The sequence below is a fragment of the Oreochromis aureus genome, linkage group 7 (assembly GCF_013358895.1).
Source record: "Oreochromis aureus strain Israel breed Guangdong linkage group 7, ZZ_aureus, whole genome shotgun sequence".
Lineage (NCBI taxonomy): Eukaryota > Metazoa > Chordata > Actinopteri > Cichliformes > Cichlidae > Oreochromis > Oreochromis aureus.
This window is the reverse complement of record NC_052948.1, coordinates 24,027,431-24,054,838: the sequence shown is the minus strand read 5'-3', so window position 1 is coordinate 24,054,838 and position 27,408 is coordinate 24,027,431. Positions and strand designations below refer to the sequence as shown.

The following is a 27,408-nucleotide window of genomic DNA, read 5'->3' as shown; positions in this document are numbered from 1 at the left end:
AGGAAAACACCTTACAGAAGGGCCGAGAATGTTTTCATAGCAGATATGTTTACAGTGGCGATGGTGGTTTGGAGAGCACCTCTTCGCACTGTAACTCGTCAGAGGGCGGCTCTTGGACTGTTTTTTTACGTATCATTATAAAGGCTTAACTCCCTCCCTCTGCGCGTTGTCCCGCTCTTGTGCTGCAAGCGCTCAGTGTCTGGATCTATGTTGTAGATAGCTGGGCTATATGCCACACATTATTAGCCTAGAGGCTGCACATTTTAAAAGTTAAATATCACTTTTTTTGCCGATCTTCTCCTTTTCGGGCTTTTCCTTTTCTCCTCCACTTGGATACTGCTGACTTAGGCATTGGATATGTGCACACAGGATGATGACAACCCCTTTCCTCCCCGTAGAAGTAAAATAAAATAGGCTTTCGGACACACTGGATTTGCTCCTGTCATTCCATATGAAGAAGTCAAAAGTAAGTAGATGCTTTTTGTTTGTCTGTTCGTTGGTTTGCCGGAATAAATAGTTTAATCTGCGGCTTACCCGACGCAGCGGGACTTGTTTCTCCTGCTCTCGAGTAACCGGAAAACCGTATAGATCGGGCACGATTTTTATTTGTAACGAGTTTGCGTTGTATTTGAATAAACCGAGGGGACGTGTTTCCGACTAATTACAGGATATAAGTGACTGCGGGATCAAGTCGTCTGGGTCGCGCGTCCTTCCTTCCACGTTGTGGCGTGGCTTGATTTGGTTGCAAAGTGGCAAATCTGATTTCCTCCTTAAAGTTATGTTTACTAAAAATGTTCCACCTGTGCACACTTTATGATCACTGTGGCACATTTGCGTCTACCTTATTTCGCTGGAAGAGCAGCGTCCTCACTGCACCCCGATTAGTAAGTTTAACCACGCCGCCCTGTCACTTCAGCCCTCACTTCTGAGAACGGTTTGCGCTGTGCGTAACTATCCAGCACTAATTGTTAAAATGATTGCACTGATGTGTGAAGCGCAGGGTGGTTAAGTCATTTTTCAACTTGCAGGTTAGAGTTTATGATTGCTGCACGCACACCTTCGTAAATTGACGGTGTTTCCGTTTGAGGTGTAGTTTATAGAGTAACACTAGTTTACTCTATGAGAATGGTGATGCTTGCAGAATAATTACACTGCTTGATGTCGAGGCCATATTTTATCCACCTCGCCAGGTTGACACAAATCACTAGCAGGTAAATTAAGCCGAGGTTAATCAGGTGCAGTGTAGGACAGCGTGTCACTGTATTTCTATATGTGTGCATATGTCAGTGGCTCTTTGCTTGTTTTCTGGTAATTGGTAATCTTTTATACTACTAGTACTGCAGGTTATTCATCAGCCTGCTTTATGTGCGCTGCGGGGCCACTTCGAGCTCTGTCTGCGAGCCTTGACTGTAGTCTGTGACCTGTGACTTGGCTGATTGAAAACTGTAGGCTACAAGGAGAAGACTAAATGCACAGTTTAACATCACCATTACTTTTGGCAAATCTGTAAATTTCAATTTAATTTCGGCGTTTTACCAATCTGTCATTTTTATTCCCACGATGAAAGATTTGAGCCTCCATATGTATACCGGCAGGTCCTCACCTGAGCACAAGCAACTGCTTTTGACAAAATTTTAAAATTTTATCTAAATTGAAGCCCGTTTCCCTTGATTGAAACTATGCCTATATCTTGATGTTAGGAAGTCTGCTGCATGAAATGGAAAGCATTTAGTTCGCGTATCTGCGTGCTGCGCCTGTTGGCTAAACTAAACATAGGAAGGTTTAACCTAAATCTCATCTCCAGGCTGTGTAACTGAACCCTGTGCATTTCAGGTTTTTAACTAATCTTAGCCTCACTCTGCTTGGCAGCTTAAGCCCATATTAATGACTAAATCAGATTAAAAAATAAATAAATCAAAGGACATGAAACACGTCAATATGGATATACCAGGGTGTGTACGTGTATGTCCATGCATAAGGGAAGTCTTTGAAGTTTCGCAGACTAAGGCTGGGCATGTCTGCCACAGTTAATCTCATTCGGAGCAGTTTCCTTTATTCTTTTTTTTAATGAAGTTATACAGTAAGTTGTGCTGTGTGGTTGCCTGCAATAAAGGACACCTTCCATCTTTTCTTCATGTACTGATATTGCAGCACTTTGAGGTGTGCCCCTCTGTTATCAGGAGTAGAAAATAAAATAAACATTTCACTTATTTTATTTGTTTATATGTATCCAATCTGTTGTAAAAGCTGAAACATTTCTGGTATTTCTTGGCGATGGAGAGCTCCTTGTTTATTCCTCTCATAATTTTCATGAAGGTTAGGGCATGTAACAGTAGATTAGTATATATTATAAAAGTGTTTCAAATGCACTCTAATAAAGGTGTCATTTGTCAGAGTTTTTTTTTTTTTTTTTTTAACTCAAGTATTCATAAAAACCAGCTATGGCACACAAGATGTGGGAAAACAAGCATGAGTGCGTGCTTCTTGCATCACACCACAGAACATTTGGCACCAGTAGGGAGCGCTAGTTTTCTGATGCCAGCCACGCAGGGCTTTGAGCTGTGTGAGGTTTAGAGAGACATCGTGTATCTGGTCTCCTGTGCCCTTCCTGACACACGAAGGAATTTAGCTTTTTTTCTGTTAATTCAGCAGAAAGATTGAAAGATTCAAGCCAAACATTCAGACAGCTAACATTTCGACAAGTCGTCTTGTCAGCTCCCTGCTCCTCCAAAGATCCCTGTGATGTTTTACAGTCTGCTCTCTGTATACTGACTGTGTTGCTTGCCCAGATTAAACATTTCAATCCAAATAAAATGACACAAGGCAGGTGAAGAGGCACTGGAGTATTTCAGCACCAGGATAATTTAGACGCACACATGGTTTGGCTTTTGGAGCCAAGTCCAGCACAGGCTGTAAATCCAAAGGCCCACAGCTCACATAATCCAGGCTCAGTTTCCTTCTACTTTATTGTTGTGGCCTCTGGCCTGCTGAGGACCAGCACGCAATCGAATCCCTCAAGTAAACTAAATTTTTCTCTTTTTTTTGAAGTGCAGGAAGTATAAACTTGAAGGTTCTGACTTGAAGACAAATCATAAAATCGAATGACAGGCCACTCTGAATAATTAGATTTATTGTGTCATGTTCCAGAAGGCATGCTGCAGGTAGGCGTTGCAACAAAGTGGGTGTTAATGTGTCAGAATTACACTCTCCAGTAATCACAGCTGAATGAATTAGTTAACAATGAGATTATATTAACAGCAGGAAAGGAAACACAAAGCATTAAATTAGAGCCCGCATGCTGGGCTGTGTGAAATCCGTTCAATGCATAACGAGGTGTTGCTGCTGTTGCATGACATATTTAGTGCTTTGAGATGCTTATGGCTTTTTAGAAACCGCACTAGACTGTATTAAAGTCAACACTGGTTTCCACTGGCTAAGGGATTTCTTTCACATTCATTAACATCAGCACCCCGAGGGAATGTATGCCACCTATGAAGATAAAGCATTAAACCAGTGACATTCCCAGGTAGGCTGCCAGTTATGTTAGCTAATGTCTTGTTAAACACATGAGCAGCTCACGCTACTGATGAGTGTCTGTTTGTCAGTGCTGCATATCAAGTCAACCCTATGACTCACATTTTAATCACAGCCCATGCCTCACTGCATATCTATCCACACGTTATTTGCTTTGTTGTGAATGAGACTCATCATTGCTGAATTTTTGTTTGGCATTTTAACTAAATGCATCTAAATGCTTCAATAGTTTTTCAGATAGTCGTGCTGTCAGGTGTATTTTTTAGCTGTTGCACCATTACATTTATTAGATTTATTGGCAATCATTTCACACCTGCTCTTCTGTAACACAATCTGTGTTAACACAATCAATTTGACAGCAAGCATTAACCAGTTTATGAGCATGTTGGTCTCTACAGTAACTTGTGATGATTGAGCCACCTAACTCGAGGTTGCATGGGATTGGAGAGGTTTATTTATCTTAAGGATCACATGTTATTGGTGAAAATGAAAATGAATCCGCTTTGGTTGTTATTTTGTTTTTATGCCCTGTGGGAAAAGCTTGAATAATTGACTATGAGTATAACTTAAATTGCTTCATACCAGAGTATTAGTGGTTAAGGACTGATATTGCAAACATGTTTAATCTCATCAGAGCCCAATGAAATGAAACCTCAATCAGGGGACATTCATAGAATTGAAGGACCAATTTCAAGGTCTTTTGTAAAGAAGAGGAAATAGCCAAAAGCAATGTTTTAGCAGACAAAGCTTGCACAGTTCAGCAACTGTGAAAATTAAAGCAGACAGAGCTGATGTTCAGTTGCAAAACGCTCACCCCATATGCACCATTCAGGTCCAAACAGGAGGAATTCAGTACTTCCTAGAATTTAAGCCCTTTTTGAGGAACCAAAAACTGCTGGAGCCAAAAAAGAAATGCTTGTTCTTTCAAAATGATTTCTTCCACCTATAAAGACCATTCAGAACATCAGCGATATTAAAGGGAATGTACGGCATCTAAACATACAGCTATTAGATGACTACCAAACCCATGATTTATTAGCGTGTGCGTGTGTGTTTTTCTCTTTGCAAAGTGGTATATTTTGCTCTACAGCTCTGTTTAATTATGGTCTTCAATGGTGACTTTGCCCTTGTGGAAAAAGATTTGTAAAGCAACACCATAAAAGCAACACTGCAAACCTGGATTGAATTACAGGATTTTCTTCTGTCACAGAGCCCAGGCCTCGTGTCTGAGCGTTTGATGTCTTATTTCTGCAGGAACAAGACATTCAGTGTCCTGTCCCAGATTCACTAGAGGCCTTATTTTTATCCCCTGTCTAACCTAACGCTCCCATGAAGGGCACATGTCTTTGAGTGCAATATTTTGCCAGAAAGGTGGCCGTGTCTATACCTGTTTGAAAATCATTCTTGACTTCAGTGAGGTTTGGGATACAGAACCACAGAGCTCTTCTCTTCCAGTCATCTTTTATGTGTCAGATGACCTTAAGTATGTTTGTCTTTATGCAAGAGTGTAGAAGAGCTTTCACAAGGTGCTCATAAAGCCAGCAAGGAGAAAGAAAAAAACGATTGAAGCAATTCCTGAGAGTTTAAAATCAATGTTTATAGAACTCTGATCCATTAACCACTTCATGCTGAGGTCTGTCAGTTAGGAATTCCTGCAGGCTTTTTTCTAACTGATGTGCAAGCCTGAAACGACTGGTTGGATCAGTTCAACGATTTATCAAACCTGGGATTAGTCTCTATACAAAAGGCACTGTGACTTGATGTCATGTGAATGCAAACATTATTGGGGAAATTACCGTCACAAGGAAGAGGTACATGACGAGAGCCAAGCAGATGGATCTATTCTGTAGATTGGCAAAAGATTTTGAGCAGAAACCATAGGGATCTATTTGTCAGAAGCAGTTAACATGGCCCTTTTTTCGGTTTCCCTCTTTAAAAGTCCAACAATCTGTCCCAAATGATCCCTTATTTGCTGTTCAGTATAATCTGTTGGACTGGTAAGTGTAGATTTGATGCACTGTGTGTGGCCTTGCAGGATTTATTAGTCTCAGTTTATTTCTCAACGAGAAGTTGAGTTTAAACAACTGCTTCGAGAGACATTTCTGCATCTCATTTTCTTATTCTAATGACTGCATGACTGATTTATAAACACGACCAATAAAGAGTAAGACAAAAGGTAAACAGTTGCAGCTTCCCAAAGAGAATTTTATGGTTTTTGCTGTGCTTTATATTTTCACATATGTCAAAGATTTGGTTTTGGAGTGTTTGGAGCAGAGAAATTGCAACTGAAATTTGAAAGTATTCCACAAATTTTTTTAAACGGCAATCGATTTCTTTTGAAATATTAATAAATGATGAATGCTTGTGATCTCACCACCACAGACTCTGTAATTCAGTTGAAATGTATCCCTGTTCCCACAGGGCAAAGTGTTTCAGAGTGGTTTCTGCTTTAGCCAAGAGACATAAGTGCATAGTGTGAATCAGCTATGGACCCGCAGAGCTTCTTAATAAAGGAACCTCTCCTTTCTTCACCTTCTTTAATCTGCTTGTTACAGTCTCCAGTCAGGCAAAGTCAAAATCTGGTTGAGCTGGTGCTTTAAAGGTTTACATTTAGGGGATTAAGGTTTCTCAAAGAGTATCTATAACATCATTTTAAGTACCTCCATGAGCTTTGGATTTAACTCCTGTGCAATTTCTTTTGAAAGTAGTGAACTTCTCCTGCTGTCAGGTGACACCTCACAATTGTGAAGCTTATAATCTGTTGCCTTTAAACTAGAGTTTGTCTGTGGATTTAGTTGTTGCTGCATCAAAGAAGGATTTTTAGTTAATATGGTTTCTGGGTGTTTTATTTTGTTTTTTTGTTTTTTGTTGTTGTTTTTTCGGAAAAAGCTTTCGCAGAATAAGTGAAAACACATCATCTGTTTTGTGGATTAGTTCATCTTTTCTCTGAAGAAATATCTAATATAATTAACACACTATTCATACTGTGGTTGCACATGTGTGTCCATTCTCTTTTAAGGACCTTCTTTCTTCATTTGAGAATGGCATCTTGCCTTGAACTCTTATAATTACGAGAAATTCAGTGTCCCTTATGAATACAGGCCCTTCAGATATTTTTACGAGCACAAATTATCCCATCACTGAGCATCTGTGGTATACATCTGATTCAGAACAATTGCTAGGGGGTATTAAGATGATGCTGCTTTTTTTCCTCCCTCATGTTTCTAATCCATTAGCTTGCAAGTTGACGTTTCCACATGATCAGTTAGGACAACTGACACAGAATTTCAAGTCGGTGTTAGTCATCTGGGCTGTTTAAGAAACATGAATGAAATGTGTGTGGGTTTTGTCATATCCATTTTACTTTAAGGCTGACATGTTCTGTGGTGAACTTAAATTGTGGTTCAGGGAATGTCACTTTCAATTGCTGTCAGCTTTAATGTGACTCACATTACATCCAGGACCCTTTTAAACCGCAAATTATTTGTTAAATTCCCACTTAACAAAGCTCAGTTTCTGTACTGTGAGGACCAAAATTAACAACCTTGAAAATATACAGCAACACCTAACATTTATACTTCTCCCATAAAATACTGTAAGTTGGAGAATGAATAAATCTTTTGAAGTCAAAAACCGACTGTTACTGATCCTGCCCTAAAGATCTGCAACTTCAACTCTGTTGAATGTAATCTAACACAAATACAGTATAAAAATGGTGATATCCATTAAGTCATAGCTTAAATCTTTAATGAATTAATTTGTCCCGTCCTTCTCCCCTCACCCCATGGGAGATGGATTCTCCTCCCTTAGCCTAATTCTCCCTGTTTTTCCTGTTAAAAGGGGTTTTTTCCTCCCTACTGTCACCAAGTGCTTGCTCATAGAGGGCAATCTGATCGTTCGTACTTTCTCTGTATTATTGTAGGGTCTTTTCCTTACAATATAAAGCGCCTTGAGGCAACTGTTATAGTGATTTTGGTTATATAAAATGAATTAAACCAAACTTAATATACCCTCAACAGGTTGCGATTTACCAGTAGATTCAGTCTTGACCAGGTTCAGCAGCCTCCAAGGATAACAGTAGCAACAAGATATCGATATAGCAAATATTCTGTTTTGAAGTTCAATTTTTAACTTTAATCTTAACTTTAAAGCTGAATTTCTGGTCATTAAGCATGTAAATAAAAATATCTGGATTCACTTCTTGATTAGCAAAAGAAGATACAGTTGTGCAATCTCCAAGAAAGTTTACAATTTTTCAAGTTGTTGCAGAAATTTATTTCTGCAAGTTCTCTACCATCGGGAAATTCTATGTTCCTACAACACAGACCCTTGCCTCCAGCTCATTTGCATTTGTGGTATTTGCCACGGGCTTGCCAGTGCATTAATACTGAAAGATGCATGAGCAGCCCAATGCAGACTAGGGCCCAGCCACAAGGAGATCATTTTTTGGCACGCTGTGTTCATTGGTTAGCAACAAAACCAAAAGCTAGACTACACTGGAATTTTTTTTTTAAACGAAAGGAGCCAACATACTTTCACACTAAATATAAAGTAAGAATAAACTAAAATTGAAAACCTAAATCTTTTGCTAAAAATCAATTTCTTTCAATCGAAGAATTGTAAACTGTCTGTAATTCATACTGTCAGCTGAACATTTCTGTCTGTGCAGTTCAGTATGCAACAGAAAATGATTTTTGCTTTTTGAGGAGAGAACATTTGTTATCTTTTAGTCTGTCTCTACCTCTATCTCAGTCATGGTTGAATTCTCTGCCTCACAGTGTAATCGAATTATTATACTTCCTTGTTCCTGTTAGACCGCTTTTTAACAGCATCAAGTACAGGGCGCCCTTCAACGAAGCCGTTGATCTACTTGCGTGAAAGTATCTGAAAGTATATGAATCTGATAAACTGATCTACCATAAACTGGTTACCATAAGACTGACAACTATGGACCACCAATTCACAGATTCAAGAATGAATGGCAAGTTCAAAGTATTATGATTGTTTTTTTATGAGGAAAATGTTGTACAAATTTAGCAAAGCTGTTGGGGAGAAGGTGTGAAATATATCACCTACATCTGTAAGACGATCTGAAAAAATGCAGTTGCACAACTCAAGATTCTTCCCTGTTGGCCAGGAAAAATTCCCCTTCTTCAGTAAGTGCATATTAACCAGATCTGTCTAACCCTTTCTTTGTTGATAAGCAGCTATATAAAGGGATTTTAAGAGTATCATAAAACACATTTTTTTTCACTCTTTTCCTTTCCAACAAAAACAATGTAGAGTACACAGGACCATTTTATCCTTTTCCTCCCTTTTTGAAATGTTTTTCACAGTAGCAACATGTGATTTCCTGCTGGACACAAACAGTGCACTATAATTGCAATTAAAAGTATTCATTGTTTAGTTCAACATCTCCTCTATTAAGGATGTAGCATTCAAGGGATTTCCTATTTAGTCAATTAACTAGCCTGTTTTGACATTTAAAATGACAGCTTTGACTGTAAAATAAATAAATAATAAATAAATTGTGTGCTCAGTAAATTACGATAATGGGAGCCTTAATTCTTCATGCACATACTCGTATGTTTGGACAAGTCTTAGCGACAGTAGTGTGATTTGGCCACTGCTCTGTCGTGTCATACAACAATAAGTCTGGAAAGACTTTTTGCCCTAAAAATGACATTAACAGCAGACACTTAACTGTCTCCAAAAGACACCTGCGGATTGGCTTTTCCTCTGTGTTACCTTTTAATTTCCTAGCTAGATCATTATTTGTGTTTTCATCATTAAAGCCTTTAATGTGCTCCAGATCAATCATACGTTGATGCTGTTTGGTTAAAAGGACTGAAACATTTGGTGCGCTCTCATCTCTGAAACCTATTGTTTAACGCAGCAGGGGTTGTCTAATTTCTACCTAAATGTTGGCAAGGTCTGATCTCATTAGACATTTGAATAGGTTTGTTTGTTTCCTGTTTTTCTCAACAACATATGCTTAATGGCACACACAACAAAACAAATTGTTTTCATGTTTTATTAAATGAGCCATTTCTCTGAAAATCTGTCATTAGCTATCGCCACTTGTTTGTTGTGGCCATAGTAGTTTAATTGATCTCAGCTGCTGGTAATAAATTGCCCACTGGAGACCACCTTTCTGTGTGAGGTTATTGTATGTTTTTAATTAAAAAGTAAGCCATCAGACATGGTTAACAGATCGTTTTTATCTTCTAAGCCATTCAAAGTATTTAGCTGTTAGCTGTTTATTTGTTGGGCTACACCAGTCGGTTCAAGCCAATTGGGTTAATAGCCCTATATAACAAATTAGGTATGTTATAGATCCACATTAAATCAGTGTCAATAAAATTCACTGTTTCCTCTACAAGTTATGTCTCTTCGTGTATCGGATACAGTTTCATTTTGTGACAAAATAGCTATACTTTATTTTGCGGGTTGTGCACTAGCCATAATCTTTGATGTATTTTTTCTTTTTCTTTCTCTTTTTTCTTTTTAAATTTCATCTTTAAATCGTTCTGCTTCTCATTTCAACAGTGTAGCTGATATTTAATTATAAGAAAAGAGTTTATCTGAATGGGTACAGAGAGAGAGAGAAATGTAGAGTACATTGGGCTGTCAAGTTGAACAGGAAGGAAAATATTCCCCATAACCCAGATGTCTGACAGTTATCATCTCAAGACAAAAGTCGCTTGTAAATGTGTCAGACTTAGTTGAGGAAACAGTTTTTACTGCTTATACCTTAAGGTAAATTTGTAATGCTGTTAGTTCAATTTGTACAGCAGTTACAATTTCTCAATCAATCTCTAAAGTCGTATCTGTTTTTTGAGGTCAAAAAAACCAGAGCTCCAGAATAATGAACTGTTTTGTGCACTAAGATGTTAAATATTAACATGGAAATTTGACTACACTACTTCCTGATGAGTTGAATCAGGAGGAGAACGAGCTGGTAGTAATTAACATATTCTTTGACAAAAAGACAAGAAAAAAACCCACAAAACACGTTTAAAGGTTTAAAAAATTCCAGGGTATTCATTGGAAATCCTCGGTTAACTTGAACCTGAATCAACTCGAGAACTTCTGGACAGAAACAGCAGCCTGGTGTTTTCCCTCCCCATCCTTCATCATCTGGTCTGTTTTAATCCTCATTACAAAACATGGGAACTAATGACTAATGGCAAAATTCAAAACAGTGATGTAGGCAAAAGATTATGAGAAATGTCCATCTATCTGACACAACAGGCTGCATGTTGCCATGGCAGACTAATGTCATGCAAGGTACTGTGCTCTGCTTTTATGAGATTACGTGGATAAGAGGGACACGAGCCCGGCAGTCTGGAGAGCCTGTTCAGCTAATTAGGCATCGGGTTCAAAGTGGTGATGGAAAATCAGACGGGATAATCATTATCTGCATCATTATAATGAAAGCAGAAAACAGGCTTTCAGCAGGCCTCAAGAACTGTAATGCACCTGATGATGGAGAACAGGGCTTTAGTTTGGAGGCTTGTGAATTAATATTCAATGATTTTGGTTCTGATACTAATACTATTACTACTACTGATTCTGATACTCTTAAAACAAAAGTGGTTGTAAAGTGTCCGACAGAAAAATGCAATTTTGAGCATGGGAGACACTTTCATCTCCTGTTAGTGCAGCTGTGTCTTCTGTCTGAAAGTCACTCAGAAAGCGTCAGGGAAATGTTCAGATGACTGAGTTCAAGTAAGTCAAAGTGCTGTCGGTACTGAAGCCTTGTTGTTTATTGATATGTTTGGCCTGAGCTGTGTTGGGAATCCCAGAGCCTTTCTGGAACTTTTAGAAACAAGATCTGTTTGTTTTTTCGATGTGTATTATTTTAACAAGATAGTTCCCATATATTTTTATTGTTGAAATTAGACAGCTCACGATAAGATAAAGTTGTGTAAAAATATGGACTACGTGACAATATGATACTATTTACATTTACATTTTACATGGATGTCAAATTACACTGATAGTCTTAGGAATGTTTCTACTATCGTGCACTGTAAGAATAAATATATGTCAGAGTGCATGAATTACAGTCACTCTCTTTGCAAATTGTACATTTAGAGGACTTAGATTTCCATAACTGTACCATCTTCAACTAAAATAGAAGTTATTGCAGCAGTATTGTGCACCAACTGATTTCTACACACAGCTTTACAAATTCCCATTATCTTTATATTATTTTCTTCAAAGTACCCATATAGTAGCAATAGTTGTTGCAATGTTGTCCCACACACTTCCTACCTGGTGAAATAAATGATTTATATGTTTTAGAAAACAAGGTTTTAACACTGAAACCTTTTGAAAATTGAAGCTAAAACTCTTCAGTGTCGTTCTTGTTGCACAGCATTTCTTCAACAGTGTTGTTTTTTAACATTGTGTCCTTGCGTAAGTCTGTACCTCCTTCCTGTGTTGCCAACACGCAAAAGTAAATCGACAGCTGTTTTGATCCAACAGCAGAAATTTAAACAGGTTTGCGTCCGTTGTTATTTTTTTATTTGAAATGTTTAATGGTAGGTCTGCTCTTAAACCTCTGCTGAATAAAAATCAAAATGATAGACAGTAGTACAATAAGTATGAATGGGAATTCTAAACTACAGTTTGGGTTCTTTTTTCTTCTGTCAGCACAGAAGTAACATATGAATGGTTTTCCTAATCCAGGAAGACAGATCAGCCTTGGAGCAAAGAAACAATTAATTATACTTTGGTAGTAATCCAGATCTAGGAGTCCTGCCATTTGATTTTTTTTCTTTCTTTTTTTCTTTTTTCCTTTTAACCAATTGCATAATCTGATTTTAGTGACTCAGTCAACAAAAGAAAATGTTAAATAATGTTTTGTTTTAATACTTAAATTCTGATTTTCTGGCCACTCTCAAAAGACCATCATCATATTCAGTTTCATCTATTTTAAGTAAACCTTTTCATAGAATGATATGATATAAAACTAGAAACCTCTTGGATAGTGATAGGATCTGCACTAATTATACAGAAATGTCAGGTCTCTACCACCACCGAAATTGAATCAGTTGCCCTATTCCCCTCATCAGCCCAATCTAACCATAAATCTTGTGAAGATTTGTTTCAGAAAGACACTTAAACTGTCAGCACCAAGATGTTAATTGAGTTCCTTAACATATTATACCCAGTCTAACGTTGGTTGATTGGTTGTGCTCAGCTAATTTATTTCATGGGTTATGAATCTGTCTCATAAAGATCCTGGAATGGTGGCTATTTGTTGGCTTTTTGTTTTATTTGTTAGTATATTTGCATTTGCAAACATTCAGAAGTTATAAAGTTGATCACAGCAAACCAGTCACAGGAGATCCACATGTGCACAACAGTTTAGCTGTTTACTAGCTTGATAGTAAAATAGTAACATGTCTTCTGAATGTCCTTGATGACCAAACATAATTAGCTCATTTTTTCTTTATAATTTTTTCACTGAGTTAAATTTGATGGGATGCTTTCTAGTCTGTGTGAAGTTTTAGGGTTTGGGGTTTTTTTTAAATTTCAGCATGAGCAACTACTGCACACTTCACATATTGAATCATCTTTTTAAAAAAAGGTTTTTATATAGTGAGCATGTCCATTAAGCTATGTAAGCTTAAGCTATGTAAGTAATGTAAACAGATGGATATGGTGGCTTGAAGAGGAATTGTAAGGATTCTAGCCTGCTGAATTCATTGTAAGACTGTAACTACATACACTCAGGTACTGTAGCAAGTTTCTAATCCATACTAAAGAAATTAGGGGCAGCCTGGACACTGGACATTAACCTAAAGGAGACAACAGATACACTTGTTTCTCGTTCATGAACATCACTGTGCACACATTCTGTACAGACAGTTTGTTAAAGAGAAAAAACAAGAGTTAAAAGTATTGGATTGGTTTGAGATGTTGTGTGATAAACATCAAGTTTTGCTTTGCTGAAAAATCCCAACATTGTACTTTAGTTGTAGATAGGGAACTCTGTTTTTATTATCCCTCATTTGCTATACAAATATAGTTAGAGGTTAAAGATTGAGGCGTAACTCATGAATTTAAGTGTCCAATAAATTTGTTTTTCATCCCCGACTTCCATTCAAAGACAATAGTTAGATGATACAAGCTACAAGGAATTGAATTACATTCCATCTGCCCTTTGCTTGGCTCTTTTCCTTTAGCATTTCCTGATGCTGATGGATCATTGTTCCACTGGCTTCCTGTTGTGGCTTATTGTGACTTACATATAGTAACAGGAGGAACACTGGTGGCTTTGAAGATTTGAAAATTACTGATCTCAACCCCAGGCTGGCAGGGAAATGTAGATGGTCCAGGTCTGTGCCACAATTAGTTGCTGCAAAATAGTATGATCATCATTAACAATAGAACAAAATCTTGTTATAAAGGTTGCCAGATTAGACATGACACAGTTCACTTTGTGAAACACTTAAAATTTTATCCTCCAAACAGCAAGTTCACATTCAAGGTTACTAATGTGTTTTTGGGCTCTCCTCCTTTTGGCTCTCATCTTTACTGAGAGGAGAATTGGGGATCCATTGCATAAGAAGCAGGAGGTCAGCCAAAAGACTGCAAGCTGTCGCTTCCCGAGCCTAAGAGTAACTTTGAGAAGCTATGTTTACATTATTGTCCTTACTGCAAGACATATGCTTTTAAGAACAAATATCTCATTTAAATGGCAGCACTCTGTTTCTAATCATTTTGACACTTGGCAAATAGCAATATGACAAAAAGGGATATCATCCAAAAGATGACCATTTTAAGAGGTTAACGATTGGCATCTGATATCTTCTATTTAAGTACACAAATTTAAAATAATTAATCACAGTCAGGCCTGATGTAAGTCTGCTGATGCTTGATGGGGTTTTGGGTTTTTTTTAATAACACCAGATCAAATGTTACAACACAATACTGGGATATGATATTCAGGAAATGTAATACACTTACATTTGCTTGTTTCTTGCATGGAATCAGAAGTAATTCATTGTGTTATTTGTTATGGAGCTGTTATCTTTTACAACTTTGACTTAAACAGCCTCAAAATAATACTTCAAGACTTTTAAAGTAGCTCTTTCTCTCTTTTCTGGCTACCCATATGAGCTACCCCGACCTGAGAAAACCATAAAAACATTAAAACATGTACTAAGACAATGACAACAAAAACTCCTAGTTATAAAAAGATAAAAATAACATCTAGTATTGTGTCATTACCCAACTCTGTTCCAGCATGGCAGAAAATCTACTTCTTTTTTTCACTTCACTAGAAGTTAAAGAAGAGCCAGGAACTAAAATACTCTTACAACTAAAGCATCTGCCAGTTAAAACAGAAGGCAAGTGGAAATTGAAAGCAGCCCTCTGAGTAAGGATTCTGTTAGTCATCTTATCAGACTCTTTATTGCATTCTTTGAGACCTTGGTGTAGATTTAAGACATAACTTGAATTGGTTTTCCAGAACAAAGACGGTACTGATAATTTATCCAACATTGCAGGTGTGACATTACACGTCCTTGTAAAATGCTTTGATGTGTCTCCACCATAAAGACTAGCCAGTAAGAATAGTACTTAACACAGCATTGGCAATACACATTTATTATATGGCTGTAAAATTGTCATATTTCATTGCCAATTGTATTTCTTGCTGACTTCTAAAACAGAAAACGCATCTTTGTGCAAGTAATGGCCGAAGGCTTGGGAGGCCGAGTTGTTAAGCATGGAAACACCAACAACTCTAAATCTTGGAAAGTTGCAGGAACAGCTGCAAAATCCACTCGTTTTGTTCTTAATCTGATTTAGTGTTAATTTTTTTGGTTTGTTTTTTAGGTGCAGTGAAACTCTAATCTAATGTCTCCCATGGGATTCTGATCATAAATGGCTTTTTATGTTGAATATGTAACTAATTGCCAAAACATGTTTCTCCCTTTTGACCTGCAGAGTTGGATACACGTCTGTGTCCATTTCCTGCTGTTCATTACGCTTGGGGTGCATTCAGATAGACTTAACGTCAACCCAGTGACCGATGACATCGCTAAACTCTCCACTTTGGTAAGAGAAACACTGTCATTAAATTGTATTTGAGAAATTCTAAACTAAATGTCTATTCTGGTATGTTATACATGGCAGGCTACCACTGAACAATCTACATCTATTATAGCTATTAAAATATAGTCAAATGAACACACAAAGCACAATGCACAAGCACTAGAACTGTATTCAAACCAGTGGCAGATCTTGAAAGTCTTATGTCAAACAGCTGCAAATACTTGACAACACTGTGTTTTTCCAGGGAGCCATATTTGATCACTGCCATAACTTAACCATGTAATGTAAAAACTACCTGTTTATCATTCTAGAATACATATTTTTAATAACTACTCATCAACAGAGGTGGAAAAAGAAAGTTAGCACCTGAACACAGGTCTAACAGGAACAAAAAAGAAAGCTGTGTAATTGTTTCACCAAGCCTTTGTGTTCATGGTTTTAACAATAACAAATTCACATATTTTCAAACTGAATGAAAATTCACATTTTTATGATTTTGCCTGCAGTTTAATGTTAATGTACTTTCTTTTTTACAGAGACAAAATATTCCTAAAGATTACCTAATTCCTCTAGTGTACATTCCTAAAGAAGAGGTAAGATATTGTGACATCTTTCAGTGCACAGGCAGAAACCGAATTAATGACAAATCTAGCACATTGATAACCACAAAAAAAAGCTTTAACTGTCCTTGCATTTGACATGGTTACTTCAAAGAGGTGAACCAGATTTATGACCGCTCTGAGTCATTTGGCATATTTGGATTGATTTGGGGCGCCAGGACGGTGATAAAACAGCAATAAGATGGAACCAGTCTGCTATCAATTTGCAATTGGATTGGTTCAAATTGTTATTAACATAGAATCTGTTGTGATAATACAGCAATTAACTTTGATATGTGAACAGAAAGTGCAAAGTCAAGTCCCCTATCGCCAAAGACTGCACTCAACGCCACACATTGACTCAGATTAATTGCAGTGCGTTAACAATCTATGTTAATAAATTAGGCAGCAATTACTGGCACACCTTCACCAGTCTGAGAATGATCAGAGTCCTTTGGACCACAACTGTTTTGACACTGGTTGCTTCTTACCTGTGTAATTACCTTGCCTATAAAAGTGGTTACTCAGAGATTGAACGTGATGCACGCTCAACCTCTGGGTGACCAGCTGGTGACCACAACAACCACTTGTGGTTACCAGCAGGAACTCAGTGACAATGATTACCTTTTTTGAGCTACATCCCCATGTCAAACTATCAGTAAACACATCAGCTATGCTGCTATGTTATGCCATGTATGTATCACACAGTTCATGCATTTTATATTGCATATGTGTTCCTTTTTTTCCAGGCTGGGATGTGTTGGATGAAATTAAATATCTTCTACTTGGAGGAAAGCTTAGAACGGTTATCAGAAAAGTTTGGAAACGTTTCATCCAATAAAGAGAACATTAGCATATTCATCCAGATACTCCAAGAACAACGGGTCCATATGCAGGATCTGGTAAGTTCATTGTTTACTGGTTATCTTTTGCATCACAGATCTAGCATCCATGACAAACAGTGTTGAAATGTGCATTATATATATTTGGATAATGTTTATGAAAAACACATAATCAAAATCTATAGAGGCCTAATTATTTAAATCTGAATGATTTTGAATGAAGTTATTTTTGGACTACAAAAAAAGAAAGAACGAAAGCATGCAAGCTTCAGGTACGCATTCAGTCACATGATTTTCATTTAATATGGGTAGAAATGGGTTTTCAACATTTTGAAAAAGTTACCCATTCTGACAGGTATTTCGCAGCATATAGTCTGTTTCAAATACATGGTCACTACTGGTTTAGGTGCAGAAAGTAGGAGTCATGATGCTCACTCTGTTAATTCACAAGCTTTTCTCACACCAGCTTTGCAAGCAAGACATGACAGGCTGAAGAACACTGAATGTCTGAAATACATGAAGCATTTGCATAGTCATGCACTTTCATCTGATAATGTGTAGAAAAGCGCAAGATTGCACATGTGTAGCAAAATTAGAGATTTTTTTTGGAAAGAAGAAAGAAATGAAATAAATGTATTTAATGAAAATGGTGTCTCTGTATTTCCAGAATGACATCATGCTTGATTTTGAGTGCCACTATAGGGAAGAGAGCTTTGACACCAACCAATACTTTGACTTCATCGAAGATTTACTCAGAGCTGTAGAGAATAAAGAAGATGCACATGACTGTGATGTTCCTCCCTGTCCCACCTCACCATTAACAGAAGGTGAGTACTCTATATAACATTTTTATGTTGTTAGACATGTTCGCGTAACTTCATTAGTTTAAATGAAGAAAAACTAAATGGTTAATTGAGATGTGAGATGTGTGAGATTTGTAGTTTTATTGCTGGATTCTCGTGCAAAGTTTGTATTGATTGCAGCATGTTTGTAGCTGCTGTGCACTGGGCTTTGCAGAAAATTTACTATAAGGCCATTTGTGATATATAAATGTTTGGTCATTTGAGTTTGAAAAAGCACTGGGTCGAACTATTTGAACTAATATATCTCAGGTGTTTCTGCAAAAGTTCAGTTGTAACGCCCCCACAACAAGTTGCATGTTGCACACTCGTGTTCACTCCATCTGGAGTGTGATGCTTTAAGCCAAAGCACACTACAATAAATGACAAGACTGGCGAAATATCTATCAATCAGTCCAGCTTTTGTTGGACGAAGCTGATGTTTTTTAGACAGTCTGGATTTCACAATCTGAATTTGAATTCATCTTTTTTGCATTCTGCATGAAAAGAGTCAGCAAGGCAACAAAGACAAAAGAAACAAAAGAAAAAAATCTCAGGAGAGGATAATCATATTTTTCATATTTTAGTTTCACAGTTAAGATCACTTTGTAATGCACCAGATATTCTACATGTACTCTTAAAGATATGAATTTAAGATTTGCACAACATTTTTTATTATATGAAGTTACCACTTTCTCTGTATCATCAAGATCATTTAGTCATATTTTCATGTATGATATATTGCATTATATCGCGATATATTGTGAAGTCAGTGTATTATTTTAATGTACTTCATTTTGCCAATTCGAATATACAGAGCTACACACTGTGATGACTACGGGAGCAGCTGAAGGTCACATACAGTTTAAATACTTCTATGTTATTCTCCCTTCTTCCTATACTTCACTATATTTTTGGAAATACTTTTTGTACTTCATACAAATTATTCCAAAACTTTAGTTAATTATTCATTTTAAGTAATATATATTTATCTAGTAATATATAGCACTATGTTAATATAGAGTTATCCAGCAGTGTATAAGTAATGACAATTTGGAGATTTATTCCTTACAGATGTTTCCAAATATATGCACATTGATCAGTCAGAAGATGGCATCAGTTCCACTTTATAATTACTTATATTGTAAATCTGTTTCTTGGACATATAATCCTATAATGTGGATCCTTGCTCTTACTAGAAAGCTGTCAAAGTAAGAAGACAGATATGAGCACCAACGGAAGAAGCTGAGCGAAGTGGTTATGAAGTCATCTGCAGTCATTTGAAGTCTGCCGATTTTGACAGGAATGGAGTGACAACCTGTTTAAATTAATGAGTGAGCCCTTCAAGTTTCATAGTCTGGCTGTTATTGCAAAGTTATTTTCTTTGGACGTTGTTCAAAGAAGACAATTTAAAAGATCTACACAGACTTGTGTAATGTCTATTTCTTATAATCAAAGTAAACTCTAAGAACTTTTTACTGCAGAGAACTGTGAATTAAATAATTGACAGCTGCAGAGTACTTTAAAAAATGTTTTTACACAGCCAGTTTAATGACTTAACCGATGTCGCAGTAAATGAATCCAGATAAGGGAAAGAGATCCTGGGTATGCCAAGGTTGCTTTGTAGTATAGGGCCCAGGAGAAAACAAGAAAGAATGACAGACGTCACAACAGAGAACAAGAGGAGACTGGGGCTATTTATACTGCATGGCACACTAGGGCTGATCGCGAGAATAGGGAACAGCTTGGTACACAGGTAAGTCTAGTCAAGGATAGGAAGGAAAACTAAATTGAAAACAAAAAAAACTGCCAAAATAAAATACAAAGTAACAAAACAAGGAAACGTCTAACACAGAGAAGGAGACTTAACAGCAGATATGAGGAACACAGGGGAACTGGGATAAACCCAAACTCAAGCACTTAAATCTACACAGAAACTAGGAAACTATGAAGAACTAACACCAGATTACTCAGAGAAGTATACACATAATTAAAACTCGACCTTGTCAAAATCACAGTTGGAAATGAAACTTTGAAACTCTGAGAAATGTATAATCCAAAGAAACATTAATGTTATAACTATACTAACAAGAATATAAATTCACAAAAGAATCTAAACTAAGGACTGAGGACAATAAAACACACAAACCCAAGGTATAAGTTAAAGGTGTGGGAAAGCAGGCAGCTTTCAGAACTCTTGAAAATGCCCTCCCAAAAAAATAAATTTAAACCCGGAACATTTCCATCACAAGTTCATTCCTGCTTGTAAAACTACAGCCACCCTCTTTGGAATATAGTGAAAAGGCTTTATTTAGGACAGACCTCTTGTGGCTGTTTGAAGAAGCTTTTAATCCAGGAACCATTATTTCTTCACAAGAACTTTGCAAGATAAGAGCTGAAAAATGTTCTCAGCGGTCAGATGGCCCATAGAGACACGGCTGAGTCACAGGACCGAGGGAAGATGTCCCAAGGTAGCGCATGTGAAAAGGAAGAAAAGAGCCGAAACCTGATTGTCTACACGTTGAATACAGAGCAATCTTCCCAAGCGCTTTGCTTTTCTTTTGCAGAGTGGTCGGATGAGCTCTATTGTGCGTGTTTGAGGGGAAAGTAGAAAAAGTGGTGTTGAGGTGCCTTTTTAACACCTGACAATAAAATGTTGACACTCCTCTCTTCCCTTAATTTTCATCCCTTTATGTCACTTTTTCATTTGTCATGTTGTGTTTTCTGGTAACTCTGAATCCATCTCTTTTGTGTTTTTCTGTTTATCCTTCAGAGTCCCCCACTCCCACCAGTAATGCCCCACTGTGTCCAAATGACTGCAAAACAAGTAAGTCTGTGGATATTTCAGGGAAAAAAATGGGCTGCAAAACCAGTCCAGCTGGTGTGCCAAATGGGCAACACTGTTTTTCCACATTTGATATCAAGTAAGCCAGTGTCCTCAGAATGCTGTCACTTGATGAGCAGTGCTCTCTGGGGCAAATTCCTCATCATGTGCCTCGTCTTGTCTTGTCCTTTTAAATGTTTACCTGCAGACAGATTGTACATTTCATTAAATACTGATTCATAAACATTCATCACAGTGTGAAGTGTAAGTGCATTGAGTGGTTGTAGTAACACAACAGAAACGCTGAAGTGAGGGGGGAGGGAATCAACAACATGGTGATATAATACAAGTTTCTGTTTGTTTATTGTTGCTTTCTTGATAACCAGATTAACCTCCAGAGAGATTAAATTTTAAAATTTTATTTGAATGGATGCTAAGAAAATCTTTGCACATTATCAGTAGCTTGTGCAGGAAAATGCTCTTTATGTTAAAGATATAAGAACTAAGAAATAAGGTACAGTATAATATTTATTTGGTGGCGATCTGTACTTTTCACAGTAAAAACAAAGAAAACTTAATTATAAAAAAAACAGAAATCACTGAAGAAAAAGTCATAGTTTATTTATTGATATTTAATCATAGTTTAAGTAATTTTAAAGAGAATTTGTCCTCTTAATCCTAGGTCAGCAACAAAGACTCCTGCCTGAGGTGGTGGAGAGAAGCCTTCTCTCCTTACTCTTCATTCCACTTTTAGCCATCGTGTTCTTGCTCGTATGGAAGGTGAGCCAACCTTTGACCTCAGACACTAAGCTTAAGTACCTAAGAGATATGAGCCCATGAAAATGTCGAGAGATACAGTAGTGCTTTGTTCTATTGAGTTTATGAGAGCTGGCGGCAGCCTTTCAACTTGGTGCCATTGTTCTACACACCTTGTTGATCCTTGTGGTGAACTTTGGAATTAAGAGTGATTTTCTAACCTGACACAGGTCAGATCACGGAGGAACCAGGACGGTGTTCAACAGAATCCTGCAGAAGAAGGACTCACAGGAACAGAAGGGACTGCACCTCCACTAGATACTGAAATATCAGAAAAGTGAGGTTTTTTTTGTTTGTTTGTCTGTTTTTAATTTACAGGCAATGCAAATTTGCAGCAGTAAAATAAGGCTCTGACTTCTTACTACAGCTGGATTAGTTGCTTAACACTAATTGAGCAAGCAGTGTGTTAATTATGTACCATTTCTTCACCTTTTTAATGGGAAAACAAAAGATCAACAGAGAAAAAAATATAAACAGAGATCAAAGGCATGAAAACTCTAAAATAGCAAATTTACAGTGAAATATTGGAGGTGTGGGTTTTGTTAAAATTCTTTTTATTCTCTCTTTTGCAAGTCCCCTGATTTCATAGAAATACAATAGAATATCATCACTGTGCAATCAAGACTCTTTAAAGAAGGTTAATAGCCTAACGTTTGCCCAATGGCAAGAAACAAAAAATAATAAGTCATTATTTTAAATTAAAAAGTATATACACAAAATAAATAACAAGGTAATTTTTCAGCTAACTGTAGGGTGTCTTCTTCTCTTGTACTCATATATATAGCCCCCATATTGCTACCCCTATTAAAAAGTTTAGGAGACACCTCTGTGCTAGTCCTGAGTTGATGTCACAACAATGTACTAAACATTCCACAGAGATTTTGGTTCATGACAGCGCTGACATGACGGACACAGCACTGTTACTGCAAATATGTTGATTGCATTCCCATGATGCAAATCTCCACATCTCAAAGGTGCTCTATTGGATTGAGATCTGGTGGATATGGAGGCCATTTGAGTACACTGAACTCAGTGTCATGTTCATGCAACCAGCTTGAGACAATCTGAGCTTTGTGACATGGCGCATTATCCTGTTGGAAGCAGGCATCACAAGATGGGCACACTGTGGTTATAAAGGGATGAACATGGTCGCCAATGACACTCATGTAGATTGTTGTGTTTAAACAATGCTTAGTTGATACTAAGGGGCACAAAGTGTGACAAGGAAATTTGCTCCACACCAGCAGTCCCCAACCTTTTTTGCACCACGGACAGGTTTAGCTCCGACAATATTTTCACGGACCGGCCTTTAAGGTGTCACGGATAAATACAACAAAATAAAACCAGTACCGGTACCAAAATAAAGAAGATTTATTTATAACACACAGGAAAAGACCCAGAGAAACCTAATTAATGATAAAAATGATTAAAAAAAAAACAATAAAAAATGATTTTAAAAAAACATGAAAACCATCAATTTTACTGTGTCTAAATGCTTAAATGCATTAATTTGCTTCCATGTGATTGATTAATTTCCATTAGTTAACTTTGCCTGATAAAGTAGCTAGGGAGTGTATATATTCATATCACAGAAAAAGGTTTTAAGATATATATTTACTGCCAGGACTATTTAAAAAAATGACAAAAGTAGTTTTCCTACACTTTTCAACTCCAGTTGAACTCATAATTCACTCAGGCAGTACTTCACTTGAAGACGTACTCTCAGCTCTGTGGGCAGTGCGTCTTGATTGCATTGCTCACGTTGTCCTACTGTACCAACCTTGACTCCTGTCATGTGAAAGCCATCTCTGTTGTTCTTGAAGTCTTTTCTTGTTTGTTCTTCCGCTTCTTCTTTTTCTTTCACTGAAAGATAATGTCCGTCTGTTCAACTGCAGGAACATGCTGAACATCATTGAAATAGTGTAACGCTTCTGCATTTGGTGTTCTTCGGTGTATTTGGTAAGATTTTTGACATTGCTGTAAATAAGAGCAACTAACATTGGAGCAAATACATTTTAAAAACCTCTAAAACCTCATCTCACTCTCCTTTCTCACAGGGCTCTACCCTTTTCTCCTGTTGGTGTCCAAGGGTGAAAAGAAAACACGAAGCTGAATTCCATAGTGAGACCGTAGAGGCGAAATGCCTGTTCATGACTGCTCTCCAGATTCACGATGGCATATTACGTCACCAAGACTGTTCTGGTTTAATCACACACTTATATCATGTGGATAAGCTTGCCTTTCTTCTAAGACTGCATGCTTTTGAGAAAAAAAGTGAGATATTTGCTGTTAAAAACTCCTGTTCCACACTCATCCCTGGACTCTATGGCTCCGACTAATCGTTCATCAGAATCTGCTGCATCGACAGATCTTTGGGGGAAAGCTTTTTACCAGCGTGTCATTCAGTCTGGCTGTGTTTTTGGGCCTGCCGCTTCATTTTCAAGGAACATACCACAGGGTGACCAGTGTAATGCTGGTTATGTCTTGTATGAACTTAAGCCTGAATTACTACCTCCGGTGACCCTCATGTTAACCACACCTTCAACAGCTCCACAGTTTCCTCTTCCTCCAAGGTTTCCTTAAGATTAATAATGTTAATCTTTGTTGTTCCAAGATGTAGTCACATTATCTGCTTTAAGTACAGTATGTACCCATGGGGATATATGATGTATTTATTTATTGGTGGCAGCACTCAGTGGCTGCTGTTCATGCAACTATAATGTCTGAAGTTAAGTCATGTAAGAGCACCATTACTAAAGGGCCACGCATTTAAAAAAAAGATTTAAAAAAGTTCTGTATACTAACACATCACAAACTCCAAAACATATTCCTCCTAAACAAGTGTCATTTTCTTATTGGTGGTGTTGTTGTGCGTATATATAACTCGGGTGATTTAGAATGTGTGAGAACACATGTATACAGAATATGCTGCTTTGACTAACTTAGATCTAGACTGTTAAAATCTGCAATGACATTCTGCTAACAAGTATCAGGGATGACTTCTGTGGATTAATATTATTTGTTTTTTTAATTTAAAGGTGAGTTTTTCAGAACATAGAAGACAGGCACATATAAGACAGCAATCGGCCTCCCTTAGCAAATGTTTTAGTGCGACAATGCCTTTATTTTTTACTTTACACACATCTATGTTTGCAAGGCAAAAACTGTTACATAAGAGATTTCTTGATGGCCATTCCTCAAAGGAAAAAACACTAAACTGTGGGAGACAGAAACAGAAATATTCAACAAAGACCTTAGCATTTAGATATTTATGATAAAATATCTTTCTTTTAAACTGTTCGTTCAAGGACCAAATGTAATCATAAATCAGGCTCATCAAGTGAAGACTGTTCACTCATAAGGTTCATCTGTTCTTGCTTACTTTGCCTTTCAGTACTGCCAGAATTAGTGTTGCACAGAAAAAGCACTCGTAGACAATCTGATGAAATAGTAAGTGCATTTGTCAAAATCAAAATGCTAATAAAGGTCAACAGATGATATGAGTTTCTAAAAATTGACAAAAATGCACCTTACCTTTATAATCCACAAAGTTCTCCACATATTGAATTTTTTGCCTTAAAGTTGCGCCAACTTATCACAGTATTGAGGAAACGGGCAGCAGGGTTAAACTATTTAAAAAGGAAACTAATCTTCACAGCCTTGCCCAAAGACAAAGTAGGCAATCCAATAAATTATAATGGGTTGTAGTCAAGTAATTTTTAATGACAATCAATAAAGAGGTAGCAGTGTGATTAGGACACGCTGACTGTGACCTTTCCCATCAGACACATACCTGACAATGACATAACTGGCAGGACACAAACATCTGTAATCTATATCTAGTTTGAGTGTTTCTCTTACATCTGTGGTCTTACATTGTACCATGTCCATTCTTGTTTTTGTGCCTTGTTTGGTTGGTGTGAGTGACTCGTGTGGAAATGTAAAAGCCCGTCCATGTTTCCATGTTTTAGCAGAGTGGCGAGATCATTACAGGGCAGAGAAAAATAACAGACAGGAGTTCCAGTCGCTCTTCTTCTTTTATTTTTAACTGAGAGTTAAGTTCGTTTGACTTGTGCCCAGTAAAGATTTGGATCTAGTAAAGCAGTGTTTCAGAATCTGAAAACTAAAATGGCTGAACAAACTGCAGTGGTTTTAACTTTTCTGTCCACGTTACATTTTATCCTTTATATCCTATAGGAAACTTTTAATCTGGTAACTGCTTGTTTCCTGTGTATTTGGGACTATATGTTGGGAATTTTTTTCATATAGGAGTCAAGAGTATATTGTGCAAAATTAAATATATGTTTTGTTTTGCTTTTTTTGTTTGTTTTTTAATGTATACCACATTGGTGTTCATATAGTTCAGATCAACTTTACCTTTCAGCATCAATAGCTGGAATTTTTTCGTGTGGTATTGTTTTTAGTGTTAAACTGCAAGAAAATGTTCAAAAATGCATTTTTGAGGAACGCTTTCGATGATGACACAGTTCCTGTGACATGTTCTTTATGGCGAGCCCAGTCCGTGTTAGGAAAAAGTATAACACCTTGCTGTCCGTGTAGTCTACACAAACAGTACTTTGAGAGGCAATATCTAAACTTCTGGTATGACAAAGTATTGCAATTTCAAAGTTTTCAGTCAGTTGCTTCCTTTCAAGGATGCATTTTTGAACAGTATTGAAGTATAATATCTATGGCAGTTTAGACCTGAGACTTTCTCTTCAGTTACCTTTAGGTTGTGCTTCTCCACATGAAGACTATTACATGCAGTTTCCCATATTCTGACAGAGATACGGGCTTCTCTAGCCACAAATGAGCTAACAAACAAGGTATACTATGTCAAAAGTTGCTTTTATACATGTTCTTTGAATATAATGAGCTGCAACAGGTCTAAGCTGTGAACAAAAAAATAGAAAAAAAAAAAAAAAGAAACATGGTCTCCCATTTTCCTGTCTATGCAAGAGCCAGAAGCAGCAGTATGTCTAATGCAGGGAAGCCAGAAAGTAAGCAATTTCTTGCATTAGTCAAGAGAATGACTGCCCTTTAATACTGTTCCTATGTGAGTCGTAATGTGTTCTGATGCATCCTGAACAGTGCTTTTGAGTGTGCGAGTCATTCAATCCATCTATCTTCAGTGAGTGAGTCAAATGGCTCTAGGCAGGAAATAAGTCTGGGTGCCAAAAAGCAAATGTTATTATTGCCTGGTTGGTATTCTGGGTGAAAACTCTACTGTATTCTGTATTTTTGTATAATTGTAAACAAACATATATGAAATATGAATAAAGTACATGTACCCAGCTGTTATCTGTTTGTTTGTTCAAGAATTTTAATTTAGAATCTGCTTGATTAGGAATCCACATGTCATGTGAATCCACACATCACATTTTGGAAGAAAGTCGATTTTTCTAAATTTTCTAAAATATTCTTGAAGAAAAGCTTGGACAATTTGATTTTTATGACCATGTTCTATACTTCCATACTGGTTGCATTTGTGTTATTAGCCTGTAAAATGTTATTGTGTGAATTAAACTGAGTTCCAATGATAACTTGAGAAAACGCTGTCTACAATAATGTGTTATGGGTCCAGCTTATAAGATAAAGAAAACTATGTCCTTGCATAAAATCTAGTAAATCACCTCTCTTGGCTTGCAAGACATTTCTCCCAGAAGAGTACAAGCATAAAATAGTTAAACACATTTTTTTCCTGCTCCTTTTCACCATATTTTATTTCATTAACGCAATTACACCAGAGGGAGTACTTAGCCTTCAGCCTTCTGTCTATATATACGCTTCAGTGTGCCAATATCTCGTGGTTTAACATGGTCTTGAGAACATTTACTGTAGCACACTCCACAGAGACAAACATAACAGCTTTCCTTTGA

General features: G+C 37.1%; 1 protein-coding gene across 1 annotated transcript; it reads left to right on the top strand.

The window, feature by feature from the left end:
- Positions 1-156: 156 nt before the first annotated feature.
- Positions 157-26,830, top strand: kitlga (kit ligand a). Its single transcript, XM_031731876.2, has 10 exons — positions 157-466; positions 15,502-15,612; positions 16,146-16,202; positions 16,958-17,110; positions 17,718-17,877; positions 20,663-20,716; positions 21,396-21,493; positions 21,700-21,806; positions 23,425-23,488; positions 23,587-26,830. The coding sequence occupies exons 1-9, from the start codon at positions 452-454 to the stop codon at positions 23,453-23,455; spliced, it is 786 nt and encodes a 261-aa protein (XP_031587736.1). The 5' UTR covers positions 157-451; the 3' UTR covers positions 23,456-23,488; positions 23,587-26,830.
- Positions 26,831-27,408: the final 578 nt, after the last annotated feature.

What these genes read in the sequence shown, in the direction of transcription:
- kitlga (XM_031731876.2), top strand. An exon ending in GGGTCCATATGCAGGATCTG is followed by an intron (nt 17,111 to 17,717) that starts GTAAGTTCATTG and finishes CTGTATTTCCAG; the next exon opens with AATGACATCATGCTTGATTT. An exon ending in TCCAAATGACTGCAAAACAA is followed by an intron (nt 20,717 to 21,395) that starts GTAAGTCTGTGG and finishes TCTTAATCCTAG; the next exon opens with GTCAGCAACAAAGACTCCTG.